Source organism: Ascidia mentula, chromosome 4 (genome assembly GCF_947561715.1).
Source record: "Ascidia mentula chromosome 4, kaAscMent1.1, whole genome shotgun sequence".
NCBI lineage: Eukaryota > Metazoa > Chordata > Ascidiacea > Phlebobranchia > Ascidiidae > Ascidia > Ascidia mentula.
This window is the reverse complement of record NC_138569.1, coordinates 19,263,221-19,277,251: the sequence shown is the minus strand read 5'-3', so window position 1 is coordinate 19,277,251 and position 14,031 is coordinate 19,263,221. Positions and strand designations below refer to the sequence as shown.

At 38.2% G+C, this 14,031-nt stretch overlaps 2 protein-coding genes across 2 annotated transcripts; both read left to right on the top strand.

Annotated features, from left to right (window-relative positions):
- Positions 1-5,688, top strand: LOC145898874 (uncharacterized). Its single transcript, XM_082987518.1, has 13 exons — positions 1-245; positions 628-739; positions 1,418-1,555; positions 2,039-2,138; positions 2,576-2,719; positions 2,991-3,054; positions 3,392-3,518; positions 3,799-3,943; positions 4,176-4,249; positions 4,446-4,587; positions 4,927-5,101; positions 5,280-5,356; positions 5,525-5,688. The coding sequence occupies exons 1-13, from the start codon at positions 47-49 to the stop codon at positions 5,579-5,581; spliced, it is 1,554 nt and encodes a 517-aa protein (XP_082843644.1). The 5' UTR covers positions 1-46; the 3' UTR covers positions 5,582-5,688.
- Positions 5,689-6,561: 873 nt separating this feature from the next.
- Positions 6,562-12,588, top strand: LOC145898258 (uncharacterized). The gene is made up of 13 exons (XM_082986686.1): positions 6,562-6,692; positions 7,214-7,325; positions 7,834-7,968; positions 8,816-8,915; positions 9,126-9,254; positions 10,387-10,450; positions 10,511-10,643; positions 10,915-11,059; positions 11,409-11,485; positions 11,736-11,880; positions 11,947-12,121; positions 12,416-12,492; positions 12,550-12,588. The coding sequence occupies exons 1-13, from the start codon at positions 6,575-6,577 to the stop codon at positions 12,586-12,588; spliced, it is 1,449 nt and encodes a 482-aa protein (XP_082842812.1). The 5' UTR covers positions 6,562-6,574.
- The last annotated feature ends 1,443 nt before the right edge of the window (positions 12,589-14,031 follow it).

The following is a 14,031-nucleotide window of genomic DNA, read 5'->3' as shown; positions in this document are numbered from 1 at the left end:
TTGCTTTTGCGGAATTGATTTACAGACTGTTAACAGTATTGAAGCCATGATGCTTAATTATCTGTTTGTTGGAACGACCACACTGTTAATGGCGTTGCTCATGTTGTCTCCAACAGCCATAAACGGTGACATGGGTGACATGGGTGACATGGGTGACATGGGTGACATGGGAGAAATGGAGGAAGCACTTATGGTGCCCAGCAGTGCGTTGAAAATCCGAATGAACCCGGCGGGAGTTGATATCAGTAAGTCATGTTAATTTTATCGAAAATCCATAAATTTTGCCATTGTCACGGCAAGTCCGTTTTTACAAATATATTTTTAAGTTGTTTCTATAACATTTGTTCAATCAACACCTTTCCCACCACTCAAAACATTGTATGTAGGCTCTTCATGTTTTTGTTGTGTATGTCTATTCTAACGTGTGTTGCTTTTCAAAATGTAATTAACCCCACATTTTTAACTTCTCGACAACCGCATACGGTTCCAAACTTTTCGGTTCTCGATACTTTCTGCAATCGTTGACGCTGTAAATGTACTCGCCATTACGGCAAGGAAAAATAGAATCACGAATTACAAAATTGTTATGACACAAATTAAAAATATTGGATCCATTTTATGTCACAGTGAAAGAGGTGGCTGTCGTGCTTGCCAATAATTGGGTGAAGAACGCCCCGTTGCAAGACTTTATGGATACCGTTCCAGCGGGCCTCGTAAACGTAGAATTCCAACTGTACAGGTAAAATTGTTCCTATATTTGCTACGTGTGCGGTTTAAATACATGTGATAGATAATGTGTTGGTCGTGTTTCTGTTGCTACCATGCATGCTTTCCAATAGAGCTGATCTTCTGGTTAAACGTAAGGTGGTTTATTTCTACGGCGTTTCGTCTGCCATACAGCGAAACTGCAACATTTCGAACTTAATATCAGTCACCACTCAGACAAAAAAAGAAGATACAGGATAACACAATTTTCCAATAACGTTGTAATAATTTACGAGGGACGATCTGCGCCAGCACAATTTTTATTGTTCACCATCAAATTGGTTTCGCGCCATGCGGTATCGTCAGTCTCCTTCTTACTCAAATATAATTATCTGTCATTACAAACCACGGCACTTAATAAACCAATGCTGAAAATTTATTTCCTTTCAAACCTTTTTACACCAGCACGGAGAACTTTTTTTGAACCAATTTATAAGTACAGAAAATGAAACTTCCATCAAAATTACAACTAATTGCAGTACGAACAGTGTGGAAAAATAGGGACAATAGTTTATGCCACCATCTGGCGGGCTAGATTAAGTATCCAGTGGTCCATAAGACTTTTTTCGGTTGGCCGTAGCTCATGTCTGCTTCACTCAGCTCTGTTTTCAATTATCCGAAATAATAAACGCCTTTTTTTCTGTACTTACAGCCAGGTGATTGAGTCTGTTAACATGGAATTAGCCAGTTATACTATCGAAGCGATCGAACCCAACCTTATTCGTATCAACGTCACCGAGTACAAATCAAACATCGCAGGAATGTGGTCGGCAAACGTGACAGTGAACGGGTAAACACTTAAACAACGTGACGACTAAGATAGGTGGCTGCCGAAAATCGGTCGTCGTTGCGTTTCTTATTTGACTGTCTTGAAAAATATTACAAAGCGACCTCTGCGTTGTTCCATTGTATAAAAGGCCATGTTAGTCTTTTGACACTGAACTGTAATTTTCCGGTTTAGCACTGTTTTATTCACAGCATGGAAGCGAGAGGATCTCGCGAAAGCTTGTGTGTTTTAGAAAACGAAAATGAGTCTCACTGTGCTAAACCAGAAATATCTACACCACATACGTTGTAGCAAAAAATGCGACCAAAATTTACGTTTGACAGACCTTTGGGCGTGCTTTACCGGTAATCAATTAACCAACAAGTCTTCAAAAACAAATAGCACTCGTCTTTTCAACCACGACAAACCACCACTTGTGGTGACACTTCTACAGCTTTTTCGTACAATATTAAAACTATTTTTTTCATTGTTTTTTTATTAAATTAGTTTTGTGATCGGTATGGAAATGGGAACCTACACCGGGGAAATCGACATGTTCCATACAAGTGTTACTTTCGCAAGTACAGTCGTTGACGGTCAAGTTGTGGTAAGCGGGCTAAACTATTTCTGCTATGTTGTTGTCAATGTGATAACAAACGTGCTTTTACTTTTATATTATTCACTCACTTGCTCTATAAGGCGGCAATTATTTGTTTTGTATAAAAAACAATCGATTTTTACCCGGAAATACGTGTTTCGTGGTAATATTTTTACACGAAACTGTCCCATGGGTAGACGTGTTTGTTAACCTAATATTCCGAGACACGCATCAAAAAGTCATTTTAAATTATTTGAATTAGTTTGTAGACTTATCTTACTAAACTTTGTTTAAAAGATCAAAGTTTTTGTGTTAACAAACGTTGTCAGTTACCATGTAAAGCTTCGGAGATGATGAGAGCTCGATTACACGTTTGACTTGTGCTCACATTCGCCACCTAAAATAGCTTTCTAACAGAAACGAATTTCATTTCACTTTTGTCTCAGATGTCTTCCCAGGATTGTTCATTCGAAACCTCAGGCGGCAGAATGACCCTCGTGAAAAACGATGATTCCGCTGCCTCGTATACCATTGACAACGCCATCACGTCAACAGCTCTTTCCAACTTGCGGGGTCAGATAACATCTTCTGTAAGTAACCATGCCACAAGTTGGGCCGTTAGTTTTCCAACTTTAGAAGCCACGACCCTACATGGTCAGATATTAAATAGTCATATCTGCAATGCTTTGATGAAGTCCAAACAAAAACAGTGATTACTTAAAACATGCAGCACTTGCGTGTGTGATAGTCTTTCCTAGTAAACTTCAAAACATATTTTACGAACAATTTGTGTCATGAAAACATTTATGAATACTGTGAAAGATTTTGTAGAGCTTTTTAAATTTAAATTTGTTTCTGCAGGGCTGCAACACTTTTATTCCTTCACTTGTAGAAGAAATGAACAGGCTCTTTGCCGCAGTCCCAAGTAAGTGGTTGGACGTTTGCTGTATAAACTGGCCTGGAGGCAAACGCTGTTATTTCAATATTTAATCTTATTTCTCCACCGACCCGAGGAATGAATTTGCCAAAGTGCAAGAACAAAAAGGCGTCAATTAGACGTGCGCGTTCTAAAACTAGCCAGAAATAAACTAACTAACAAGAAGCACAATACTTCGTCATCCTGTTTCGTAGAAGCACTTTAATATCATCCTGCAGCCATTTTGTTGTAAACCGGGCTTTTGGGTTTGGGTTTTCAAAATAGGAACGCTTTCGGGCCTATTTTCCCCGTTTTGTAGCCAGCGTTAACATTTTCCCAATTGCAGCCAGTGTTGAGTTATTGAGCGGCGCTTATATCGACCTGACCATTACTGAGGATCCAAGTATTATGGATGACTCCATCTGCTTGGGATTTGATGGCAAAGTCTTTCCTGATGGCCAGCAAAACATCACGTGAGTGCTGGATTTAGCGTTATCCGTCTCGTGGGTTTATATTTCGTTTGTAATCATAAAACTACGTGCTGCTGGTTGTTCGAGTTAAGACAGATTCGCGACAAAATGTGTTTTCAAAGCAGTATTTTTCTAATAAAGAAATTATGCTATCGGTTTACCTCAGGGCATACTTTTGTTACAATTTGAAGAAATCGAAAAATTACTTTCGCAGAAATCGCTCAAACACAAGATGGGCTGATGGTTTGTTAGGTAGTACTTTTTGACAAACTTTCCGTCACAGGTACAACTTTGGAGTCTCGCCTTCCGCCTCAATGGGGGAATCGTCTGGAATGGGCCAAATCCTCCTCAACGATTACGTCCTGAAAACATTCCTGAATACACTATACCAAACAGACAGTCTTGATTTGTCAATTGATCCCAGTCAGGTTATCATCACCTTTCTAAGTTAAATATTTCAATAATGCTTTTAACTGTTTTTGCAAGGTTCTATTTACGTGTAAATTTTATTCTGTTGCCCCGAAGGTATCTGCTTTCTGATATTTCATACGAAAGGTTAAGTGCACAAACACCAAAGTAATCTTCGTCAGCGCAAATGATACACGACACGCTCTTAAACCAACGAACTTGAATGCTGAATAAAAGTAATGATTTTTGCAGATTTCCTTCGCTGGCCTGGACATCAGTGTGTTAATTGCCAATCTTATTCCAGATTTCAATGCTTATTTGCCTTAGTAAGTACCTATACAGTGTACAACTTGTACTTTGTAGTTGTGAAACGTAAATTTGGTTGTTTTGGCTTGTGATTTGACCTAAAGCATGCATGGAATTATTTTTCTCAAACCTTTTAAGAAAAACCGGAACACAACCATATCTTTATTCGTTTTCCGAATACTTTTCGGTCTGATATATCTGAAAAATATTTTACAGTCCGCTAATGTTGACGGCCTCCCCGAACTCAGTCCCAGAATTCATGACATCCACTGGCATGGTGTCAATCTCAGGAGACTTCTCAGTGGCCATGATTTCAAAAGTTAACGGAACTGACTTAAACTTGCTTTCTCTTGGCCTGGTGAGTACGTCACGAACACCCGTAAAATTGTATCTTTTGAAACCGAAATTAGTATCGGGAGTGAAATTTTTTTTATTTCAATCTCACAATCCTCTATACCTCCAAGCATACTTCCATGCGTTGCTTTTGGGACACATTAATATAGGTATCAGTTTAAAAACATGCGAAGTGTCTTTTCTTTATTCACAAATCATCGGTGTTAATTGTGCGATTACATTCCAATCTATAGTGAAGAACGTACAGTGTTTTAATCGCAAAGTGTAGTGCGATTTTTTTTCTAGTAAAGGGCCATCAGCAACTTTTAAATGTAATGGGTCATCAGCACCTTGTAATTTCTAGGTGTTTAGTGCGACTGGAACAATACAAGCATCAGGAAGTACTATCGGTGCAACACTAAATGACTTAAGTCTACAAACGACAATGCAAAGCACTATGTTTGAAAACTTCGACTTCGACATCTTCCAAGTGGCCTTTGATCTTTTGCTGCCTAGTGTGATCACACCTGGGATCAACGGTACGTTTTTTTACATGTAGAATCCTCAATTTACGACCTAACTTGCTCAGCTTCGTGACAAAAATGTGATATTAAATTTCGTTTCGGGCAACTTGAGTTTTTGGGGGGTAAAGGTTAAGAATGCGTTGAAAAGATGAGTTTGCTTTGCATTTGAAAGACAAACGTGTGACTTTTTCAGAACTTTTGGATCAAGGTTTCACTTTGCCCAATTTCATCGGTTTACGATTCACCAACGTTGGTATTATGATGAAGGAGGTGAGTTGAGATGGTTTTTTATTGCTGGTACGTTCCAAAGCTATTTCGTGCAACCACCAGGGAAAAAAACATAATTTCACTCCGAATCAAGATTATTCGACCTTTATGCATGTACACAAAAGTAGCTTAATGTGACCTTTTCAGTACATTTTATTTTTTTTTTCGCAGAAAGCCATCGAAGTTAGTGGAGACATTGAAAACGTTCTGAACTTAGCCTTAAAATAAAGGCGTGGGCAACGTCTCTGAAGATACGGCAATCATTTTTTTTTTCCTTCTGCAATTTCATTTAAAATCATAACCGTATTAGAATAAACAAACTGACGAAAAGCCAATTTTAAATAGACTGTTTGTTCAAACGAATTAATAAAATTGCTTCAGCTGGCCTAAAAGAAAGTTGACAATAGCAAATTTAACGCCTGACTGATTGGTTATATTGCATTTAAAGAACGCGCTGTTTTGTTTGCGTTCAGAAAGAGACGCAATTAAATTTTGGCACTAGTCATTTCCATGGTGGCAAGTGGAAAGCAGCTGCTTTGTTTCTATAAAATCTAAAAAACACTGATGCACGTGAGTAGTAATTGCCACGCTAAAAAATATTTGCTGTTGTACCTGACACCGGAAATAATTGGCTTTGTTTTTTTCAAATCTTGGATATGCTGGAGAGCTGCACTGTAAAAATTTCTCTAGACTAATCCAAAATGGTTCATGTTTCCAAATAAATAAAAATTGTTGAGGGTCAGGCGGTATGTGAGGGTGCAATAAAGGAAAGGAAATCCCGGGTCGACAAAGCTTGCTAGAGGTTGTGATGCAACGTTGGTTGCAGGCAAATGTGGACTTTTCTTCTACTTAGAAGAGAACGTGCAATACAACAAACTGGATTTTTACTATTAACTTACCCAACATGTTATGCCCATTTGCGTCGAATAGCAAGCAAGAAGTGCCTTACTGTATATAAAAGACATGTGGCAAGAAATTTAGAAGCGTCGGCGAATTAAGGAAACACTCACCATGCACGGCGCGGATTGGATTTTGCTGCGTTGCTTTATGCAGATGAGGTGCCTCAGGGAAAATTCCGAGCAGATCATCTCATTTATTTATCGCTGCATGTTTTCCAGTTTACAGAAAAAGTCTCTCTTTCGTTTCTGCAGGCAACAAATATATTGCAAGTCTTGGGTACGCGCTGCCCTTGTAGTGTATTAGAAAAACAGACAACACACAATGGAGCAAAGATTGAACTTTCCTATGCTTATTTTTGTGTTGTTAATGTCGCCCTTGCAAAGTTTATCGCAACTTCCAGCCATCAAGTTTAGAATGAATCCGGGCGGAGTCAAGATATGTAAGTTTTTGAGCTTTATGTACGTATATATTTCACATATCATATATATAGTATACAAGCAAAAGAGTCATAATATTTATTAAGAGCTGCAGACCTTAGTTTCTGTTAGTTTTAAATCCGGTCCAGTGCCACCGCTACAAGCTGCATGCACTAATGAGACTTTGTAGATCGAAACAATGTGCATTACTGTCTGCAGCTCACAAAAATGAAGAAGAGAATTATTTAACATTGGAGAACAATATTTAACGATCGAATTTTTACTTTTTGACAAGTAAACTTTCCAATATATTCCCAAAGTAAAAGTAGCAGGTTCCTCGTAATCTGCATGTTTGTCCACAGACTGAAAAAAAAGCTAACACCAAATTTCTGTTTCGAACGTATACTATTTAGCATGTAGACAATTTCATATATTCGAAATCGTACCCTAGCATTTATGTCAGACAGTCAAAAAGGCTGTGTTCATCTAACGAGACACGAAAAACATAGGGAATGTTAATACTTACGCTTTGTTGTGTGTGAAGTGAACAACGTTGGGTTTCGCGAGGTTCCGACAGCACAGGGTACGAAAGTGAAATTTCTAACAGGAGCTGTGGAAGTCGGTGCCGGAATCAAACTTTCCTACAACTTCACCGAGTAAGTACACTATCGACTAGTTACAACCAAAACGTTCAAACCAAGATTTTTCTGCGCTATGTGGTATAAGTGACGATGTTTGCTGATGGTCCAAGCTAACTGGCCGTTCTCGTGGGCAACACAACGCACTGCTTTACTTGTAACTTTTTTGTTTACAACGAAATGGGTTCATCCATTTAATTAAGTAAACTTAAAATGTCTGTTTGAGCCGTTGGTTATCAACCTTTTTGACCCAGACCCCACGTTTTGTCATTAAAAAAATCCCAGGCCCACTAGAAACACTACATGTCGTAAAAGATTTATTGAAATTTATTGCTATGCTCAATAATATTGTTGATGGGTCAATTTGAAATGAAATGCTGTGATTATGGTTGGTCAGACCAAGAAATTGGTTCATTGTGTTTTAAACCTCAACGCCACATCAAGATTTTGACACGCCCCACCAAAATTTTGACACGCCCCACGTTGAGAGACAATGGATTAAATTTAACTAAATTTGCTTTCTTAGCAACGTTGTAGAGAACTTTGAGTTCATGGGAAACACAACAACTCACGCAATTTCACCCAACATTGTGCTGGTCATTGGCAGAGATGCGTTTGTTCGAATAAAGGGAAACCGCATGTTAAAGGTACTGCGCGATGGGTAAGTAAGTTTGTTTTTGCTTTTTGGTTTTTAAACAGCGGCGTTAGGGGCTAGCTTAAAGCATAGGTTCCAAAACTTTTTTTTCTAATTTACCCCTGGGCAGCCTGTGAAGCCTAAATTCACCCCCCTGTTTTAACAAACTAATTTTGCAAAAGAAGTGCAAAAGCAACAGGAGGTTTCAAAATACATACTCGAACGAAATTTTATCCAACCTTATAACACTGCAGCAGCGAAGAAATATGTAAAAATAACTAATGATTTTGCCAAAACACAACCGTTCAAAAACTACACGGCGTACAGTGAAAAGTTTAGAAATTGCTGACAAAATTTACTCCCAAGATATGTCAAATTTACTCCCCGGCTGAGAATCGTTGGTTTGAAGCATTAGGGTAAAGTAAAGTAACAAAAAAGTACCGCGAATCCGTGAAGAAGCGATTGGTTTTGGAAGGCAAAGACTCATACACTCTATTGGCAGTATGGTTATTTGCAAAATATTTTAGCATATATTAAGAACCACAAGTATTTAGATTCACGTATACTAAGAATTATTAGGCGCCGAGCTAGCGTCAAACAATTTGGGCATTTTTTTATTTACGAATTAAGTGACGCAATTTTCGGATCACAAAAATTGTATTTTATTGCTTTGAATTGCTGTAATCTTGCCAAAGATATTGTAGCTCAGATTACGTCGTTGCCTATCAGGCCCACAAAATATATCAGTACTGTTTGGACCAAAACTGACTACGGTAAATAAAATTGTGCAGGCCAGCAAAATGCCGTAACAGAAAAATGCATTTAAAAGAGGTTTTGCAGATGGATACTTTATCGGTATCTCAATATTTTGCAGTGCGGAACTTCAAAGTTCCTCTGTTGGGTACGAATATATTGAATTTTTGTCCACAGTAGCGGTCGTGTACGAGTTATCCGTGAAAGACGGAAGCTTGCAGGTGACAAGTTCAATTTAACCAACGCTGTAAAAACAAACAGGAGTGAATTTCAGTATTCGCGTTATTAGTTTGAATTACCATTGTTTTTTTTTCATATTCTGAAAATCAAAAAAATAAACTTTTTTCGAATTATTAAAATTGCCAATATTACGAGAAAAGTATCACGTAAGATTTCTATTGTTCCTAACTTGGTTGTCATTTCTGTTTCAGTTGCACGACGTTGATTGCTTTCACAGAACAGGGGTTTTCCACTTAACCGTAGACGTAGACGTCCCACAAGAGCAAGAAGCCCCCTTTGACCCTGTGGAGAATGATTTAAAATCTCATCTCGTTCAACAGGTTTATAAACAATAGTGTTATAGGGTTGCTATATATCCGGAAAGTCCTCTGACATGTCCAGGATTTTTGTGTTCTGCATCAAAGAGACATATTAAATTGTTGTTGAATGTCCGGGATTTATTACATTCTTACATCGCTGATATCTATGTAATGCCGAATTTTACGCGCGGGCCGACGCACTGTGGTCTCAAAAACAAGTTAACATTTTTTGTGTAAGCAAAAGCAACCTAATTAAGTGTCATAGCCAAACGGTGACAATTTGTCTTGAATTTAGACTGAGTTTACATCATAATAAATCCGCTCAGTCCCAAAAATTAGTGAACGTTTCTGACACAAATCCTCATTACATATGGTAACCATATACAGTGAACGAACCTACACGTTATACAACAGTGATAATGGGACAAAAACAAGAATTACAGCAAGGATAAAAACGTATTCCAGACTAGTCAGCGACAGCACAGATAATTTTGGCAAACTATTTTGATTGTTCGTTTTATTAGAGTCAGTACATCCGTAAGTAAAAGTAATTGAGACTCATATGGCGAATCTTTGTGTTGCAATCCACCTTCGATTGCAAAATAAGCAATCAATTGGAATGTGTCGTGGATTTTTTTAAAGATGTTTAAGTCACAATGATTCAGCGCATAGCTGCACTGTCCTTGGCATACTTATTGCCGCCGGGCCCAAATTAAAGCTGAAAGGATTTGCAGAATCACTACTAAGATAGATCGACGTGATTTACGTAAAACCTGACTCCGTTGCATTTGAAATGTGAGTAGTTATTTTCCTATCATCAGATGTGATTCTGGCGTGTTACCATGTGTTTTTTGCTCGTTCAGTTGCCTGCCCACCCCTGCGCTTTTTTGTAGCTCATTGGTAAAATGTACTGATGATGAACGCAGCAAGTGTTCGAAACGTCTACCAACTTTGTTTAATATCATAATAGCTTTAGCTTTCCTGTTTGAAGTATTTTCGTAACTTTATTAAAATTCGGAAAGATGAGATTTTTATTAATTTCAACATCTCGACAATGTGGCGTTGACTTGTTTAAAACTAAAACGACTAAAACGAAATTAAAATAGAGCTCCAAAATTAGAACGCTATTTCAGACTTTCAAATTTGTGTGCAGGTTTGCAGAACTTTTGTCCCACAAGTGACCGCACAGATCAACAAAAACTTCGTCCAAGCACCACGTAAGCAAATAATAACATGACGCAGCCGAGTCTTTCCATTACATTTAAATTAACATGCAGCTTATTTGGATATCCTGCAAGTATCGAGAATAAGTTTTGCTCTGCTTCCCGGCCAATTGGAAGTCGTCGACAACTCGTACGTGTCGATAAACGCAAGCGGGAGAGTTTATCCAATCGGAAAACCAGACGTCGAGTAAGTCCAAGGAATATAAATAAATTTTTAATTTTCCACTTCCAAGTATACTATAAACAGGGATCTCAAACTGTATGTAATGTAATTGTAGCGATAACTAGATGTTAGTTCGGGGCCGAAGGAAAACGTTTGAGTAACAAAGTAACGAACAGTCTCAGCTTCTCTCTCAAATTCTAAAATAAGTTTGACATTATTGCACAACTTCGTGCGTATAAACCTGTTGACCAAATCAAGTTCACCTTCTTTCTCAATCCATTTTTATGCTTATTAGATACCCATACCCGATTGGGGATTTCCCGGAATTTTCGAATACTTCCCGAATGGCACAAGCGCTCATCAGCGACTACGTCATCAGAGCGTTGCTGCATAGTTTCGGTGATTTAAAAGCCTTTGATTTCGTCTACTCTCACAGTTCGGTAAGCCTTTACAAAAAAAGTTTGCACTACGTTTTTAACTGCCGTATTTCAAATGCTTAGCGCCATATAAGTATTCGATAACCTGTTGTTCGTCGCACGTTATCAGGCTAAACTACCAAAGAAAACCGACGTATATTTTAGTGTATAGAGGTAACAGATAACCTCAAAGTTTTAACGCCAGCATGACGCAAATGTTTGATCCACAAATCCACAGCAACAATGCTAAATGTATATTTTGTATGCTAGTGAAATAAACCTCGTTGATATAAATTATGCTCCAGAGTGTAGGGTAGAGTTTATCGTATATTTACAAGCGTGGGTGGCTGAGCTGGTATTGTTCTCATTGCAGATACCAGAGTTTTCCAGCGTTACTATAAGGTCGTATTTGGCGTTGGTTGCAGACAGTTTCAGGGAGTATAAAGACCGGTAAGACGTTTTTGCGGTGGAGAAACCTTTGTATATTTGAGTACCCCAATAATATTCAGTGGACCGTAAACATTGTAGGCCTACATTGTTTTGAAATTTGACCTGTAAGGTCTCATATGTGTAAATTCCTTCTCTGGCATAAGTATCAGCAATTTACCTTTATTATTGGACTGTAAATCTTACAGACGATTTTACGAATCACTGGAACAAATAAATAAGTCTTGACAAAGGATTTTCACTTTGTTTTCAGGCCACTGACGATCGCGACGCGTTTGTCCGACGATTTAGTGTTCGAAGTTGACGAAGTCGATGTGAAGTTAAAAGGCAGATTTAACGTCAGTTTGATGTCCAACCTTGTTACTGGAAAAACATTCGAAGCTCTTATTGCCGACGCGGTAAAACGTTAATTACCAACATTTCGTAACCTGACAGTAGAGACTAAACCGAAATTGAATGTGCAGAACTTCACTGCCAATGGTGACGTCACGACTGTGGGAAATGCCCTGGTTATTGCATTTGATGACGTGTCGATCGATCTGCGGTTAATAAAATCAAATATTGGGTCCTTCGAATTTCAGATTCTCGATGCATTGATTCGAAGTACGCTACCTGAGCTTCTTAAAACATCCTTCAATGGTAGGTGAAAAATGTACGCCACATATAGGGTGGTTGAAAACTAAATGGAATTCCTAGATGCGCATGGCATAAAACCTATCCGTGGTTACCAAAATATTGAGAATATTTTTTGGGGGGTAAAAGACAAAAATTCACTGTCGTAAAGTTATGCAGGACAAAGAAAACCAACAGACACATTTAGCACATTGCAATAGACCAAATTAAAAACATTTACAACATGCTTTTTGACATTTTCCAACTGGAACATACAAAAACAGAATGTCCGCAATAATTAATTGTAGTTTGAAATTTCAGATATACTCCGAACAGGAATAATATTTAGTCGTTTTCTGACGATGGATTTTTACAATGTTATCGTATTAAAGAGAAAGGTATGTAGGTTAGTTTTCATTTATTTCGATGTAAACCTACTTTTTTCTATTTGTCAGAATGCTTTGGAAATTTTCACCGATTTGCGGATTGACTGAGTTTTCCACGAATTGTTCAGAGCGCCTTCCAACATTCCTGTATTTTGATACGAAGTTTTACAATATCATGTTAAATAATAAAAGAAATCAATCAAAATTTTACCAATGTTTTGGGGGGAAATTTTTATCGCAGGGACAAGAGTGCCAACTAATCTCCTTAACCAAGCTAATAAAACCAGTCGCTCGATTGGAAAAATACAAAACTTTTACGCCTGAGCCGACCAACGCACAAGCACGACAACGGATACACGTGACATGAGTGACGTAATTTATTGCGTCACCCAGAAGTTTCTGCACTTAACGGTAGGTTGTGCTAATTATTCGTGTGCACTCAATTATAGCAGCGAACTGGAAATGAATGGTAATATTTTTGGATATGGGGAACCTTTGTCACTAAAGACAATTTAACGCAGAAGTGTTACATGCTCACGTGAGGGGGCAGAATCGCCTTGCGATGGCACTTTATACTTGACGATCTCAGCTAACGTATTTTGATCATAAGGTTCATTGTCATCGCAGCCAAGGCATTGAGGCAATTTAGTCACAGATTAGCGCGACTGACTTGAGCTCAAAGTTGGGCTCAAAGTTGAGTGAGTGAATTTGCGGATTTTTATGATACGAGCCGAGTCCCAATGTAAGACCACATTCTGAGCTGTAGCCAGGGTTGTTATACCGTGCTTATTTCCAAGATTTTTGCCTAGTTTTAAGAACAGTGTCGTTACAAATGTGTTTGTTACAAAGAAATGTGCATAATTTACAGTGCCGTGTATGGTTTTCATATCTAAGCGTGCTAATCACCATCATCAATTTTATCAAACTCGCACTGCTAGTTATATGCGTAATAGACGTGTTTAGACGCAGCCATGTCGTTGTACGTTTCATAACAAGAGTCATCATCCTGGCGTAATTAATAACAGCCTTCGAATCGGCCAATGTAACTGAAGTAGTTGAGGCATCAAAAAGCAGCTTATTTTTTGAATCAGGTCAATGGTATAACCCTGATGGCTGGTATAATATATTCCTTCGTAGCTATAAGGTGTCAATTCTAATTCGTTGCGATCGTTTTTTGTTTGTGTACATTTATAATTCTATGTTGTTATTGCCAAAAAATGCGCAAGGAATGAAAATGCCATAAATTGCGAAATGATGAAAATTGGCCGACGCAGCACATTCACTCTGACGCGTTGATGATGTATTATCCACCATCACGTCGAATAGGTTTGGGCTTTTCAGAACAGAGGTAACTGCGCTTCCTGGAAACATTGTTAGCGCTTAATCTGTGGGACAAGATTCGTGAGGCGCGAAGGACGGTTTTGTTCGCTTCGATAATACCACTGTGCTGTGTTTTACATCATGTTTGTGTCCTTTCATTACCGATGGGTTTGGGTATAAAAAACTTATTAAAAATTAATAAAGGCGTTATAATCAAATGATTACAATCGT

What these genes read in the sequence shown, in the direction of transcription:
- LOC145898874 (XM_082987518.1), top strand. Translation starts at nt 47, where the DNA reads ATGATGCTTAATTATCTGTTTGTTGGAACGACCACACTGTTAATGGCG. An exon ending in TGTCAATTGATCCCAGTCAG is followed by an intron (nt 3,944 to 4,175) that starts GTTATCATCACC and finishes TGATTTTTGCAG; the next exon opens with ATTTCCTTCGCTGGCCTGGA. An exon ending in TTGGTATTATGATGAAGGAG is followed by an intron (nt 5,357 to 5,524) that starts GTGAGTTGAGAT and finishes TTTTTTTCGCAG; the next exon opens with AAAGCCATCGAAGTTAGTGG.
- LOC145898258 (XM_082986686.1), top strand. Translation starts at nt 6,575, where the DNA reads ATGGAGCAAAGATTGAACTTTCCTATGCTTATTTTTGTGTTGTTAATG. An exon ending in ATCGGAAAACCAGACGTCGA is followed by an intron (nt 10,644 to 10,914) that starts GTAAGTCCAAGG and finishes TATGCTTATTAG; the next exon opens with ATACCCATACCCGATTGGGG. An exon ending in AAGCTCTTATTGCCGACGCG is followed by an intron (nt 11,881 to 11,946) that starts GTAAAACGTTAA and finishes TTGAATGTGCAG; the next exon opens with AACTTCACTGCCAATGGTGA.